Below are 14,284 nucleotides of genomic sequence, written 5' to 3' on the forward strand. Positions count from 1 at the left end.
CAGCTGGGCTGCTGCTTCTTCAGTGTCCTTGCTGTGGCACAGCTGGCTGCACCACAGCTCCCCAAGAGCTGTCCCCATCCTTGGAGGGAGCCCTCCCCTGGCTGGCATGGCCATCTCACCTTGAGGCCAGGTCTCTGCCAGACAGTTGTGGGATGGGTAACCAAACTGGCACAATTCTGGAAGAGCTGGAAGATGGAGTGGATTGCAACTTCTTTACTTGGGGATTTGGAGCCACCAGTGCCCTGGCACGTCCCTGGAGCTGTGGGTGGCTGGAGCCGATGGGTGACAGTGGGGTGCTGGCATCCTGTTTCACTTAGGGTTGTTTGATGGAGGGTGGCAACTCACCCCACCCTTCTCCCCTCACCAGTGCTTTTAGGGCTTCACTTGAAATGTCCTGGCTGTGGCTGGAGGCAGAACAAAGCTCTGAGCCAAGCACACTGCCGCGAGTGTTAGGAACTTCCCCATCAGCATTTTTCTCTCTGGCAGACGCTACTCCCACTTGCACTTCCTGAGCACAGTTCGATGGAACAGACAAACAGGAAGGGTGGATAAGGGTTGTTTATTCATTGAGCAACTCCTTAAAAAAAAAAAAAAAGAAAAGAAAACCCAAACATTTTTGGTAATAAATGTTAAACCTTTTCCAGCTGAGGTGTGTAGCTAGGAAAAAGAGAGCAGATTGCATCTCTCACCCAGGGAAGGACATGCTACCAGGTGGTGCTGGGGTGTCGATGAGCCCCTCTGCACCTGGCCATGCTGTGGGGAGCAGCCCTTCTCCCACCTGCTCTTCCCCAGCCTCAGCCACAAGCTACACAAACCCAAGACATAGTATTTACAGACGACAGGTTCCTACATCACGACACTCCCCATCCCCAAATCACAGACCTGGAGCTTTAAGGGTGGAAATAAAACCATTGATCACCCAACCCAAAGACTCCAAAGAAACACCAAAGTTTGCATGGCAATAAAAAGATAGCCCTTCTAAAGGAGGTCAATAAATAGGAGAACTAGAAAAAAATCAGTTGCTTTTGGGTTCAGCACATGAAGCCAGCTTCCCCCCTCCCTGGGCGAGGGCTTTCACCCAGCCGTGCCAGCAGGCAAGGAGGGAATGAGGACGATGGGAGTGGGGGTGCAGGGAGAAATGTGGCTCTTCCCCCATTGGCATGGATTTCTCTGCCCAGGGACTTCTTATATCTGCAAAGCTGCCCCTAAAGGGACAGATGCTACTGGCCAAAACCAGTCCCTGGGTTGCCCATGAGAGGATAAAACAGGTATGGCTGGGTGGAGCAGCTGCAGGTGGAGGAGCAAGGGGTGCTGGGGTGGGAGCAGCCTGGGAAAGCTGGGGGTCTCTGCTCTACACAGCTGCTCACCCCAGCTGACCCCCCTGGAAGGAAAACCAATTTCTCCTGAGAGTCTGAGTTCTACAGCGAGTGTTAAAATAGCTTAGAGAAGTGCAAAAAATCAGCTCAGGGGTGGCAGGGAGTCTCCAGGAGCACCCCACTCTTCACTTGGCAGGGGGGATGAGCTGCTGGTGCCCTGCACCTTCAGCCTGGCACAGCTGCATCCTCCAGCGCTGCTCTGTCCCCGTGGCACGGTGATGCACCAGACTTCCTCCCCACTTGCAGAAAACACTGAATGTCTTGATCCCCCCTCCTTTTCCTCTTCCCAGCTGGAATCCCTAAAGTCAAAAACCTCTGAGCATCTCTGCCTGAGGACTCTTCGGCAGCTACAAAGTTTGCATTCATGTGAAAAGGAAAAAATCTCTTATGATACGGATATTCAATATATATTTCAAGTCAGTCAAGGCTGAGCCAGCTGTTGCCTCTGCTAACGTCAGGCCAGGGTGTGAGCCAGTGCCTGCTCCCCCAAGGTCCTGGCGCAGAGGAAGCTCCAGCTTGATCTCCCTGGGGACTCGGAGGGGTGGCTGCTGTGTCCTTGCCACCCCTCGCGGTGTTTCCCCCCCACCAGCTCATGGGGATGATGTGGGCTCCCTGCTTTCAGGCTTGTCGCTTTTGGAGGACTTTGGCTTCATCAAGATGAACCTGTTGAGGAGGTCGGTGTCTGAGCTGGCCTGGGCACCTGCGTACGCCTCCCCTGGGGATGAAGCAGAGGGTGGGCTCGTGTAGTGGGGGGGGACACGACACCCCAGGAGCCAGAGGAACGGTGGCTCCTCAGTAGGGGATAGGGACACTCACCGGCATAGCTGGAGGACTCGGCCATGTTCTGGGAGCCAGTGATGTGGTGCCAGTAGGCACTGCGGGGCAGCATTGTGGTGGGGGTGCAGGGGTAGGAGAAGTGCTCAGTGCCCTTGTTCAGCAGCTGCAGAGGACAAGAAGGGGGTGAGGGTGGTGCGGGGTGCCCTGAGTTCCCCCCTGCCATGTCGCCATGGTGGGCTGGAGCTCACCCTGACGTTCTTCTCCATCTCCAGCAGGACCTTCTTGTGCTGCTCGGCAATGGCCAATGTGGCGCTGTGGACGCGCTGGTAGATCTGCTCACCCTCCTGTGTCTGGAAGGTGTAGAGACCTTCCCCTGGGTCACACATCCTGCGGGGACGGGGCATAGGGTGTCACCGGGGTCCCCAAGCCAAGGGACGATAAAAAACATCCCCCCAGGTGGCAGCTGGCCTGGCTTCCCATGCTCTAATGCTGTCCCCATGTCCCCTCTATGGTGCTGAGCTGGGACCAGCTCCAGCACCAAACCTTGCTGGCCGTGGGGCACCCTAGGCGGGTGGTTGCCATCACCCCATTGTTGGACCTGCCCTGGGTGATGGCAGCAGTGGAACCTCCTGGTGTGCACAGCAGGATGAAGGCACCTGGTGGTGGTCCCTGTCTCAGCGAGGGTGACACCTCACCGTCCGGCCTCAAAGGTGAAGCGGGTGGCATCACGCCCATAGCGGCGCAGGGAGCAGAGTGGCCAGGAGACCAGCTTCACCCGGGGGTTGTGTGTGTCCCAGAGGTAGATGTTTTCATGGGTGATCTGCAGTTTGCATTCGCCGTAAACGTCCAAGTTGGGGCAGGGGAGGAGGAACACGTTGAACCGGTCTGGAAGGGGGGGGGGAAATAAATCAGGGGCGTGTAGCGAGGCTGAGCCCTGAGCAAGGCCTTGCTGCTGCTGAACACTCACCCGTCTGCTCACACTGCACGCCGGGCGCCAGCAGGTCGGGCTCCCCCAGGCTGATGTCGTTCAGGCGGGCACCCAGGCACTCCACTGTCAGCGTCTTGTACCACTCCTCCGCCTCCAGCTCTGGAAGGCACCACAGCAGCCGCTGGGCAACCCCAGCCAAAGCCAGCACCCCCAGCCCTGCTCCCCTGGGTGCTGCCCAGTACCTGAATCGCAGGTGAAGGTCCGGGCGGAGTCATCAGTGAGAACAATAGCCACGGCCTGTCTTTTGGTCTCCTTGGGCAGCCGAGTGATGCACTTGACGTTGCTGATCTCGGTGACCTGCGGAAGCGTGTGTGTGGGGGGGATCACTGAGGACTGCACCCAAACCCAGCCCCACTGCACCCAGACCCCAGTGGCTGCTGCACCCAGACCTGGCTGCCATGGCACCCAGATCCTGGCTGCTGCACCCAGAGCCCAGCTGCCCCTGCACTCAGAGGCCAGTGGCAACCAGACCCCATGTGCTGCTGCACCCAGCCCCTGCTGCACCCAAACTCCAGCTGCTACACCCAGACCCTGTTCCCTGCTGCACCTAAACCCCGGCTACACCCAGACCCAGCTGCATCCCCCACCGGAGTGCACGGGGCAACAGCCACCCAACTCCAGCCCAGCAAATTTAGGTAAGGAGGGACTCGCTCTGGCATGGGGGGCCAAGCAGCAGGTGGCACCCCAGCACCCCACCACTGCACCCCCTCACCTTGGGGCACCCACGCAGGCACGCTGACTTCTCATCCGGGTACTTCTCCAGGCGCTGGGGCCCTTTGCTGGAGGATTTCCGGAAGACCAGCCAGCACCGCCGGTAGATCTGCCAGACAGAGAGCATTGGCGGCTGCTGCAGTGCAGGTGGGGGTCCCTGTCCCCACCCTGTCCCCATCCCCTTCTCCAGGACCTCTGCCTGGTCCTGCTGACCCTGCTGGCCGGGGGACAGGAGGGAATGCTGGGGATGGGGAAATCCTGGGGCTGCCATCATACCCCTCCACCCCCACCAATGCTAATTTCAGAGCTTAATTAATGAACATGGGCAAGGGTCCCAAGGGGACCCTCATCCTGGCATCTCCCTGTCCCACCTCCCACAGCTCCAGCCTCCAGGAGTAGCGGGCCCATCGTCCCCAAGCATGTCCCTGAGCTGAAGCCCGCTCCCTCTTTGTTCTCCCTAATTAATGTGAAATTACCCAGCATGCTCGTTGCTGCCGGCTCCAAGCAACGGAGGCAAGCAACCAACCCCCCTGACCCCCACCTATGGGTGCTGCACTCCAGCACCACCCTAATTCACACCCATCAGCCCCCCCCCAACATGCATGGGACATCCCCAGTGCTAAAATTGTGTGTGGAAGGAAACAGAGGCACAGGGGGGAGGGCTGAGTGACACCCCCCAAATCCTCATGGTGACCTGTGTCCAGTGAGTGGGTGCCACCCAGTGCAGGATCCAGCTGGTGCTGGATCCGGGCCCCTAGGGCTGCTGGATGATTTGGGTACCAAAAAGCGGCCTGTCCCTGCCCCTACCGCCACCACAGCCCCCAAAACGCCAGTTATTCAACCCAAACCAGGAGTGCTGGTTGTCGTGAGAGGCAACGTGGCTGGGTCCCCTGGCCACGTCACACCTCATGGCAACTGGCACTCCAAATCCACAGGTGTCCCCCCAGTGTCCCCCATTCCCCGAGACGGCCACTCACCCCCAGCTTCTTGCTCTTCATCCTCACATAGCCTTGCTTGATAATGTCGTTAAAATTCGTCGCCATGGCGATGGCCCAATGAGGTGGGGGATATTCGGGGGGGGGGGGGGCTGCCTTCACCTCCACCCACCCCCCTCCATCCTCTTCCTTCTAACCCCCTCCCCCTCACTGCCGGCCCAGCTTGGTACTAGCAGCGTCCCCCATCCTGGCTGGAAAAGAGAAATGTCAGATCGACGGGTGACATCTTCCTCCTCCTCCTCCTCCTCCTCCTCCTCCTCCTCCTCCTCCTCCTCCTCCTCCTCCTCCTCCTCCCTTGCTGCCTGAACCATCGAGTGGAACAGTCCAGTGTTAACCCCTGCCAGCACGGCAGTGCCAAGCCGGTGTGCACAGTAGTGTCTCCCTGCCCCACAGCAGCCTCAGCATGTCTCCCAGGGGACAACCGTGCTGGACCTTGCCCACCGGTCTCCATCACCTCTCACGCTGCCCCTCCTTCCTCCCAGGCTGCTTTCTTGGGCAGCAACATGGCCCCGGCCACTGAGCATCAGTAGGGTTCTGTGTTAACAACTTCCTACCTGGCCAGGCCAGCTCTGCTGCGGGCTGTTTTGGCTGTGGCACTGGGTGCCAGAGGAACCCCGGCTCCCAGCCTCGCATCCCCCGGCACAACCCAGCCTCCCTCCAGCCCCGCTGCAAGCTCGGCTTCGCTCAGTCTGGTCCCTGCCTGGTCCCGCCAGACGGCAGGACCAGGTTCCTTTGCCAGCTGGAAAAAATCCCCTGTAGAAGGCAGTAACCTAGGAAACGGGATGGGACCATCCCCAGGGATGCTCGGGAGCCAAACTGCTCCGTGCAGGTGACGCCCTGGTCCCCAAAGCCCCAGTATCCAGGCGAATCCAGCCCCATCCATCCCACCGGTGACAGCCCAGAGCGGCCACCCAGCAGCGACAACGCCCCAGCGTCCCCCTCCAGCCGCCGCAACCACCGCCACGGCCTGTCCGGGTGCCACCGGGATGGCTTGTGTGTCGGCCCCCCCGGTCTTACCCGGCCCCCCCCCCGCTGCAGGCGGCGGCTCCGGCGTCCGGCTCCGTGTCCCTGCGAGCCCTGGAACCGCGCGGTCCCTCCCGCCCCGGCCCCGCCCCGCCCCCGCCTCCGCCTCTCCAGGGCCCGCCCCCGGTCCCCTCACGCCGGGCTGCCTCCTCCGTCCCTCCGGGACCGGCCTTGCCCGTCCCAGCCCAGCCAGAGCCACAACCGGCCGTCCTGGAATAGGCTTTCTGCCTGCACATCATTAGGCTTCAGAGTGAACACCCAGCACCAACTGGCGGGCAGTGGCACCCTCTTGCTGAGCTGCCATCCCTAGGCTCAGGCAGACATCCCTTCCTCCCTGCCCCCCTTCCTCCCTGCCCCCCTTCTGTGCCCCCCAAAACTCTGCTTTTTGGGCCCCCCCAAACTACCTGCAGGCATCACCACCCCCGCAGCCTTGTTGAGCCATAAAACATGAATTATTGCAAATAAAAGGACATTACAAAAACCCCATGAGCAGTAAAAAGCTGTGCTTTTAACCAATCAATTAAAAGGCAGAGCAAGGGGATTAGCTCACTGAATATTAATTTTTAATAAGGTTGTGTCTGAGCTCCTCCAAAGCCCCACTCAGCACCTCTCTGTGGGCTGGCCATGGGGGCTGGGCTGCAGAGGCCTGGGCTGGGGGCTCAGCACCCAGAGGCAAGCACCCACAGGTGTGTACATCTGACTGCCTGGCCACAGCCCTGCAGATGCAGGCACCTCTACGGCCATGATACACTCCCCAGCCCCTGCTTCTCACTTCACAGGCACAGGGATGGGCTTTACCCATGAGCTGGGCTTGTCCCCAGACATGGAGATGGCGATGGCAGCAGGGCAACACCAGCAGCCACACGTCCAGCCTCAATTGTGGCTTGCAGAGAACACCGTGTCTCCCCGATGCTGTTCCCCCTCCCACCCACTACATCCTCACTCCTGCGTGGTGACAAAGCAGCAGCCCAAGCCACCACCAGAGGCTGGCCCCCTCTGGGCTCTGTATTTATAATTAAAAAAATCATATACAAATACATACATATATATATATCTATAAAAATGTGGGCAGCAGAGCGTGACTAGCTGCAGGGGTCGGTGCCCCTCTCTGCCCTGTGCTTCCTCCTCCTGGGCTGCTCAGTGATACTGGCTTGGGTGGCCACATCCATGTCCCAGGAAATGCTGGTGGCCGAGGTGCATCGGATACCGTCTGAGAGGCAGTGGGCTTGGAGCATCCCTGGGCAAGTTCATTCCTGCCGCTCCATGTCTCAGTTTCCCCATCTATACGAGGGTCACTGCAAGGCCAGGCCATGCGATGTCCCCGCAGCGGTGGCACCTGGCCCTGGGCTCTAGGGCACTTGGATCTGCAAGTCCTCGTCCTCATCGGGGTCGCTGGTGCCATCCCCAGCATCATCAGGGCCGAAGCGGGCGCTGCGCATCTTGCCAAAGAGCGGGGTGCTCTGCTGCCGCCGCAGCCTGCCAAGGAAGAGCTTCCAGGGTGGGGGGCAGCTGGGCACAGCCCCGGGAAAATGCCAAAGCTGAGCCCATCCTCCCGCACCCCTGCAGCATGGCTGCACCCCAGTGGGACTCCGCTTCCGCAGCTCCTACCAAGCTCCTGGTGCAGGATCAGCGCCCCCATCCTCAGGCCAACCCTCCAGTGCAGGACCAGGGAGCCCCGATGATGCTTGGCACAAGCATGGCACCAGCTGAAAATCTCCAGAGCTGGACACTGCCACTCCAGGCATCTCAGACCCAGATAAGAGTGCAGAGCGGGGAGGAGTCGTCCCCAAAACCAGGAATCTCCCCCAAAAAATCCAAGAGTCCCCCATTCCTGGAGCCTGCAGTGGTTTTAGCTCCTCACTTCCCCTTATGTAAAAATCCAATGAAAATTTATTAAGCAAATTTGAAATCAAAAGGCCCAGGACCTGGTCAGATCTGACCAGTTTGCTGTGTTTTACTGGAAAGGATGCATTATTTAAGGGTGGGCACGTGGGGAGGCTGGAGGGGGGGACGATGAAGCCTCCATTATTCCTCCATGATTTAAGGAAGATGTCCCAATAAAATAAAGGAAGATCATAAACACAACCTCCCCAGCGCCTCCCGGAGACACAGCATTGATCTTTCACAGCCATTTCAGCTCTTAACTGCTGGAGAGGCGAAGCAAGGCCAGGGTGTTTTTAAGTGCAATAAAACCCATCTCCTGCCTCTCCAAACTGGCATGGCATGCTTGGAGCCTGCCCCGGCCCTGGGTACCAGCGGATGAAACCCCAGGCAGTGTGAAACTGGGCTGTACTGGTCTGTGGGCAGCCTTGTGCTTGTTTAACTGGGAGATGAATGCCATCCAGCTTGCAGCAAGGTGAAGGCTGGTCCAAGGATGGCTGCACACCCTCCAAGAATGTTGGAGGCACTTTGGCCACACTTAGCCTGGGGTTCAACTAGGGAGATGTTGTTTGAGGGAAGGTGGCAAGAATACCACCACCCCACTCCTGGGTCTCTTGCTGGTCCCCACCATGGCCCCCCCGGTCCCCTGCTCACCGGGACTGCAGATGCTCCAGCTGCACCTGGAAGCTCTCACTTTGCTCTGTCTGCTCGTCCAGCGACCGCTGCAGCTTTCGTGTCTGGTTGTGGGCCTCATCCAGCTGCAGGATGGGATGGGGCTGTCGGCAGCTACAGAGGGAGCAGAGCTGCCCACCCTGACCCCCGCCACCAGCACGAGCCTCCCCACCTCGTCCTCGGCTTGAGCCAGCTCCTTCTTCAGCTCCTCCACCCTCAGGCGCAGCTTCTTCACTTCGCCCTCATGCTGTTCCACGCGGCGGTTGGCATGGGCCAGCTCAGCCATCTTCTCCTGGTACTGCTTCTTCAGCTTGGCGTGGATATGCTTCAGGTCAGCCAGCTCCTGCAGTAGGCATGGGGTGGGGGAGCTGAACAGGTGAAAGCCACCCTACTGCTGAGTGCCCCCTTGCCCCTCCCCAGGGACCTCTCCCACCACCCCACCCCATGATGGAGCTGATGGAGCAAGTACAGGGTCACCACCATCCCCTAGATGAAGGATGGTGGCAGAGTTCGGGCTTGAGGAGGTCCTAGGGCATGCTAAGCCACTGCTGAAGTGACAGGGTCACCCAGGGATGGGGTGGCAGGGGACAGGACCACACCCATGGCACCTTGTTCTTCTCAAAGAGCTCAGCCTGGATGGTTTTGAGGTCCGCGTCCAGGGCGCTGGCCGTCTGGCGCCGCTTGCGAGCCAGCACCTCCTCCAGGTCCTCGATCTGCGCCCGCAGCTTCTTGTTTTCCCGCTCCAGGTTGAGCTTCTCTGTCTCCAGTCGCTCCCGCCGGCCCCACTCGGCCGCGTTCTCCGCCTGCAGCCGCTCCATCTGGGATAGGGATGTGGGGTGGCTGGGTGGCAGAGGGACCCCCCCTCACCACTCCCTTCGCCCCCCACACTGGGGTTTGGCCTCACCTCCACACGCAGTTCGGCCAGTTTCTTGTCCATGCTGGAGCGAGCACCCAGCTCATCCTCCAAGTCCTCGGAGATGCGCCCCAGCTCATCCTGGTGGATCTCCTTCAGAATGTTGAGCTGTGGGGGGGACACAGCACCCAAGGCAGGCAGCGAGCACCCACCTTGCACCACCTGAGCCCTGCCTGCACCCATCCACCCAACCTCTGCAGTCAGACCAACCTGCTCAATAGCACCAATTAAGACCCTTAATGAGCACCCTGGAGTTGGGGAGGTGGCTGTGGGTCACCATGTCCAACCATCAGGATGTGCCACCCACTGGGGGACAGGCTACCCCCTGGGGCACCCCTGTTCCCCAGGGACCTTGCTCACCTGCTTCATCACCTCCTGCTTGTTCTTGTTGAGCTCCTCATACTTGATCTTCCACTGGCTGAGCTCGCCCTCCAGCTTCTCAATGTTCTTGCTGAGTGCCAGCTTGTCCCTGGGGAGAGGCAATGCTGGTGACAGCCAGCAGGACCCCTGGGATGTCCCATCCTGGTGGCGACCAGGCTGGGTGTGGCTGGCACCCCGCAAGGATGACACCCCAGGCACTCACTCCCGCTCCTTGAGCAGCACTTTTTGGGACTCATCCAGCCTCAGCTTCAGGGCGGTGACTTTGGTGGCATCCTCCTCCATGACACTGACGTCCTCCCAGAGGAGGCGGCTCCGTTCCTGGCGGGCAAAGGAGGCCCGGGGGCCCCGCTGCTCCCAGCTCTCATCCTGCTTGCTTGTCAAGATATTTTCCATCAGCTCCAGCTCCTGCAGCGCCATGGGTGGCCCAGCGTAGTGGACAGGGAGTCACTCATGGGTGAGGGGACAGCCCTGGCTTTCCCCCATAACCAAGAGCACCCCTCCCTCCAGTCCTCAGGGACCCGAGGCTGATGGAGAGGGACCCGTCCTCCCAGGGGAGCTCCCATACACCATTGTGCTCTGCTGCTGACTCCCCACCTTACTGGAAATTTGGGATAACACCAATTTATTACACCAACCTCGCCGCGACTGCCACGCAGGCGATCCTCCACCAGACTCTGTGAAGCGCGCAATAAATGAGCTGCAGGGGTTTTCTGGGGATGGGACATCTCTGGGGACCAAGTGGGGAGCCCATGGGGGATGCTCAGATCAGGCTCAGATTTGCCGCTCGGCAGCGGTGCTGTCAGGTGGACTGAACTGGCATGGTGCGGCACCCCGAGCAGTGACTTCTGCATCGTGACAGAGCCAATGGCAGCAGAGAGGGGATGGCCAGAAGCACTAGGAGCATCCCTGGGGTGGCTCTGGTGTCCCCTCCTTCCTCCTCCCCCTCCTTCTTTCAGCACAGACCTCTGCCAGAAGCCTGTATGGACACCCTGGCATTTGAGATATTCCTGGGAGATGCTACCGGCAATGACGAAGCCACCAACCCCTGTACCGCCACACCAACTTTTGACTAATGCCTCCAAAGGGGAAGCCCTGAGAAAGGGACCAGAGTCAGTGCCAAGGTGATCTCGCTGCATGGGGCTATGGGTGTTCTGGATCCCACCATGACACTGCTCTGAGAGGGGTCTGACCCCCACAACACTGTTCCAAGAGGGGTCTGACCCCATGATACTGCTCCAAGAGGGGCCTGCCCCCACCCTGCTGGTCTGAGAGGGGTCTGAGTCCAAAATCCTGCTCCATGGTCTGACCCCATGACACTACTCTGACAGGGGTCTGACCCCCAAGGCTGCTCTGAGGGATCTGACTTTATCATGCTGCTCCGAGAGGGGTCTCAGGCCAAAATGTTGCTCCAAGAAGGGACTGTCCCTGCACCCCCAATTGCTCCAAAAGGGGTCTGACCCCATGACACCGCTGAGAGGGGTCTGTCCCCTCGTGCTGCTAAAAGAGGGGTCTGCACCCCTCATCACCCACCTTTGCTGGGCAGGGAGCGACCCTGCAGGCACCTGCAGGCAGTGGTGGTTTGGGGGCGCAGGCGGGCAGCTGCTAGGGGTGAGGAGCCCCCCCCAGCACCCTGCCAGCCCTGCCCCTCCGGGCAGCCCCCCCACCCTCACCTTGGCTTTTTGGGGTGCCTCAGCCCCCACATCCCGCACTGGCTCATGCTCAGGGTCAGCCTCTCCCTCCACCCCGTCAGCGTCGGGTGGGCTGCTGGCAGTGGGCCGGCCATGGAGCCGTGCCGGCGGGTGGGCGGGTGGTGGGCGCTCCTCCAGCCGGTCGCGGTCGCGGCGCAGACCAGCCAGCTCCTTGGTGAGGGCCTCCAGGCGATGCCGCAGCTGCCGCACCTCCTCGCGGGCCCGGTTGCGCTCGGCCCGCACCTTGCTCCATTTCTCCCGCCAGTTAGCCGTGCAGTCTGACCACCATCGCATTGTCTTCTCCATCTGGGCCGCCCGTGCCCGCGCCTCCTCCAGCTCCCGCAGCCGCAGCTCCTCCCGCCCTTCCCAGTCCCCTTCCAGCAATGCTGGGGGGGGACCGGGCGAGGGTGTCCCACTGGGGGGGGATGGGGAGGGCTCGGGGGCCAGCAGGGCCAGCAGTGAGCCCCCTGGCAGTGGCGGGGAGCCGGCCAGGCGCGAGGCCCCACTTTGGCTCATGGCAGGTCTCCCCTAGGGCATGGCCATCACCATCGGAGCAGCACCTCCGCCCAGGGACCTGCAGGAGAGAGGAGGGGTCAGGGGATCCTGGGGGGCTGCAGCAGGTGGCTGGAAGGGCCTGGAGGGAAGGGGGGGCACAGCCACTGGTTTTGGGGATGACACACAGAGCAATGAGGTCCCTGGCATGCGGCCTGGTCAGGTCCCTGGCAAGGACTCTGGTGATGTCCCTAGCTGGGTCCCTAATGATGTCCCCAGCAAGGTCGCTGGTGATGACCCCAACAAGGAGCCAAGTGATGGCCCCAGCCAGGTCCCCAACGAAGACCGCAGTGAGGTCCCCAGCAAGGACCCTGGCAGGGTCCCTGCTGAGGACCCTGGCAAGGTCCCCAAGGAAGATTCTGGCGAGGTCCCAGTGAGGATTGTAGCCCACTGCCCAGCCACTGGCACCTTGTTCCACCTTGGCACTGCAGCAGGCACCAGGCTGGCCCAGGGCACCTCTGTCAGCACACTGGAGGCAGCAACGTCTACATGTCATCCACATGAGGTCATCTGGATGATGTCATCTGCAGGCCTCCAAGACCATCCCTGGTGCTGTGTTGGGAGGACCCAGCTGCACCCCAACAGCTCCAGCAAGGGTTAAAGCCTGGATCCAGCGCCAGCGAGGCAGGAACAGTTCCGGAAGAAGAGCCGGAGCTGCCGAACCTGCGTGGCAGCAGGATGTGTGCCGAGGCAGCCAGCAGACACGCTCTCCGGTGACCCCGCAACAAAGGGCCAGCGCTGACCGCCTAAGTCCCAGCACAGACCTCACATCCCGGCTGGGCCAGGCGGGTAAACCACCCCAGGAAACCTTAATGGGAGGCTGCTGTGCGCCCTAATGGGATAAGTACAGAGTCTGCCCGCAGCCAGCCCACAGTGCCCCGGCAGGTTTTTGGGATGGTGCAGCCCGGACCCGCAGCCAAATCCGGCCACGCTGTGAGAGCCAGTGCCGGTGCAGCCGACAGCAATTATGTGCTTTGCACGGGGAAAAAATTAATTTCTCTGATGATATTTGCTGAAGCGGTGAAGTTTTGGTGAAACTTAGAGGTGAGCCCTGGCCTGCACTCTCCTGCTGCCTGCATGGGCTTCTGCCCTGGGGAGGAAACCCAGGTCCCGGCAGGATCTGGCACTGGCAGACCCCAGCTGCTGTTCAGTGCCCACGGGAGCGTGGGCACCCGTACAATGCCCGTGGGAGCGTGCATGGAGCACGGGCCCCCGTGCAACGCCCGCGGGCCCCCATGCAATGCTCGCGGGAGCACCAGCACCCCTGCAGCGCCCACAGGAGCATCGGCACCCGTGCAACACCCACGGGCTGCAATCCTGGATCACGGGTGTCCCTGGAACTCCCACGAAGAGCACACGTGGCACACCAGCACCCCTGCAGCGCCCGTGGATCGCGGTACCCCACGAGCGCGCGCCCACACCCCCTCCGCCCCGTCCCGGGCTCCGGGCGGGGGCGGAACCGCCCGCCCCCCGCGTCTCCCCATTGGCCGCAGGCGCTGCCACTCCGCCGCCGGCGGTGACGCGCCCCGGCCCGCGGGACCCGCCGCATTCCTGCGCGCCCGCCCGGCCCCGCCCCGCCCGGTACGGCCGGTACCGCCTGGCTCGGCCCGGCCCGGCCCGGCCCGGCCGGGCTTGGCTGGGCTCGGCTCGGCCCGGTACCGCCCGGCCCGGCCCGGCGCGGCTGCCCATCCCCCCGCCCCGCCCCCGCGAAAGTTTCCCGCAAGTTTCCCGTCGCGCCGGTGCCGCCGTTTCCGCGTCCCGCCCGCCGGCCCGGCCCTCCCCACCCCGCTCCCTCACCGGTGTCAGCGCGGCGGCGGTGCGGGGAGCCCGCGCGGGCCGGGGCGCTGCCGGGCGAGTCTCCTCCTCCTCCCCCTCCTCCTCCTCCTCCTCCCCCTCCCCCGCCGCTCCCGCCCCCCGCCCGCGCCCGAGGGGGCCGGTCCCGCTGCCCGAGCCCAGCCCGAGGCCGCCGGTGCGTGCCTTGCCTCCGTGGGGGATTCCACTCTGCTTTTGGCGCGGGGGAGAGGGGTTTGCTGTGTGTCCGTGGCTTGCACGCGTGGGTTTCCGAGCGGTTATGCTCGTGCGGGCCTCACGTCGGTGTTTGCACGTGGGAGACCGTGCACAGTGATGCACACACGTGTTGCACGTGCATGCACGGTGGCGTGCTTGCATACGCGTGCAGGTGGGTGTTTGCCCACGGGGAAGCTCGCTCGAGGGTGTTCCTGCATGCGTTTTTACGTGCAGGTGGGTTGCACGCAAGCGACTGCAGCAAGGGGCACGTGCACAGTGATGCCTGCACGCAAACCTGCTGCAAGTGGTGGCACAAAGCT

General features: G+C 61.7%; 2 protein-coding genes across 7 annotated transcripts; both read right to left on the minus strand.

Moving 5' to 3' along the window:
• Positions 1-540: 540 nt before the first annotated feature.
• Positions 541-4,983, minus strand: DOK4 (docking protein 4). Of its 2 annotated transcripts, none has more exons than XM_075101967.1 (8): positions 4,830-4,977; positions 3,854-3,961; positions 3,324-3,438; positions 3,121-3,240; positions 2,849-3,038; positions 2,402-2,540; positions 2,193-2,316; positions 541-2,091 (listed from the first exon to the last, which is right to left on the minus strand). In XM_075101967.1, the coding sequence occupies exons 1-8, from the start codon at positions 4,893-4,895 to the stop codon at positions 1,967-1,969; spliced, it is 987 nt and encodes a 328-aa protein (XP_074958068.1). In that variant the 5' UTR covers positions 4,896-4,977; the 3' UTR covers positions 541-1,966. The 2 variants fall into 2 exon arrangements, with proteins under 2 accessions (XP_074958068.1, XP_074958069.1); XM_075101968.1 differs by having other exon boundaries at positions 1,946-2,039; positions 4,830-4,983.
• A 1,867-nt stretch (positions 4,984-6,850) lies between these two features.
• Positions 6,851-13,839, minus strand: CCDC102A (coiled-coil domain containing 102A). 5 transcript variants are annotated; one of them, XM_075101978.1, is made up of 10 exons: positions 13,755-13,839; positions 11,388-11,979; positions 10,353-10,391; positions 9,920-10,122; positions 9,697-9,805; positions 9,328-9,444; positions 9,032-9,241; positions 8,596-8,766; positions 8,406-8,509; positions 6,851-7,346 (listed from the first exon to the last, which is right to left on the minus strand). In XM_075101978.1, exons 2-10 carry the CDS (start codon positions 11,919-11,921, stop codon positions 7,220-7,222), a joined length of 1,614 nt encoding a protein of 537 aa, XP_074958079.1. In that variant the 5' UTR covers positions 11,922-11,979; positions 13,755-13,839; the 3' UTR covers positions 6,851-7,219. The 5 variants fall into 5 exon arrangements, with proteins under 5 accessions (XP_074958079.1, XP_074958076.1, XP_074958078.1 ...); XM_075101975.1 differs by having other exon boundaries at positions 8,406-8,527; XM_075101977.1 differs by lacking the exon at positions 13,755-13,839 and adding an exon at positions 12,366-12,455 and having other exon boundaries at positions 8,406-8,527.
• Positions 13,840-14,284: the final 445 nt, after the last annotated feature.

This window comes from Phalacrocorax aristotelis, chromosome 8, assembly GCF_949628215.1.
Source record: "Phalacrocorax aristotelis chromosome 8, bGulAri2.1, whole genome shotgun sequence".
In the NCBI taxonomy this organism is placed as follows: domain Eukaryota; kingdom Metazoa; phylum Chordata; class Aves; order Suliformes; family Phalacrocoracidae; genus Phalacrocorax; species Phalacrocorax aristotelis.

Excerpts from the sequence above, each read along its gene's own strand:
- DOK4 (XM_075101967.1), bottom strand. The coding sequence starts at position 4,895 with ATGGCGACGAATTTTAACGACATTATCAAGCAAGGCTATGTGAGGATG. Across the intron at positions 3,962-4,829 it reads TGAAGAGCAAGAAGCTGGGG|ATCTACCGGCGGTGCTGGCT; the intron begins GTGAGTGGCCGT and ends TCTGTCTGGCAG. Across the intron at positions 2,092-2,192 it reads CGAGTCCTCCAGCTATGCCG|GGGAGGCGTACGCAGGTGCC; the intron begins GTGAGTGTCCCT and ends CTTCATCCCCAG.
- CCDC102A (XM_075101975.1), bottom strand. The coding sequence starts at position 11,921 with ATGAGCCAAAGTGGGGCCTCGCGCCTGGCCGGCTCCCCGCCACTGCCA. Across the intron at positions 9,445-9,696 it reads AGCAGGAGGTGATGAAGCAG|CTCAACATTCTGAAGGAGAT; the intron begins GTGAGCAAGGTC and ends TCCCCCCCACAG. Across the intron at positions 7,347-8,405 it reads CTGGAGCATCTGCAGTCCCG|GCTGCGGCGGCAGCAGAGCA; the intron begins GTGAGCAGGGGA and ends CTTCCTTGGCAG.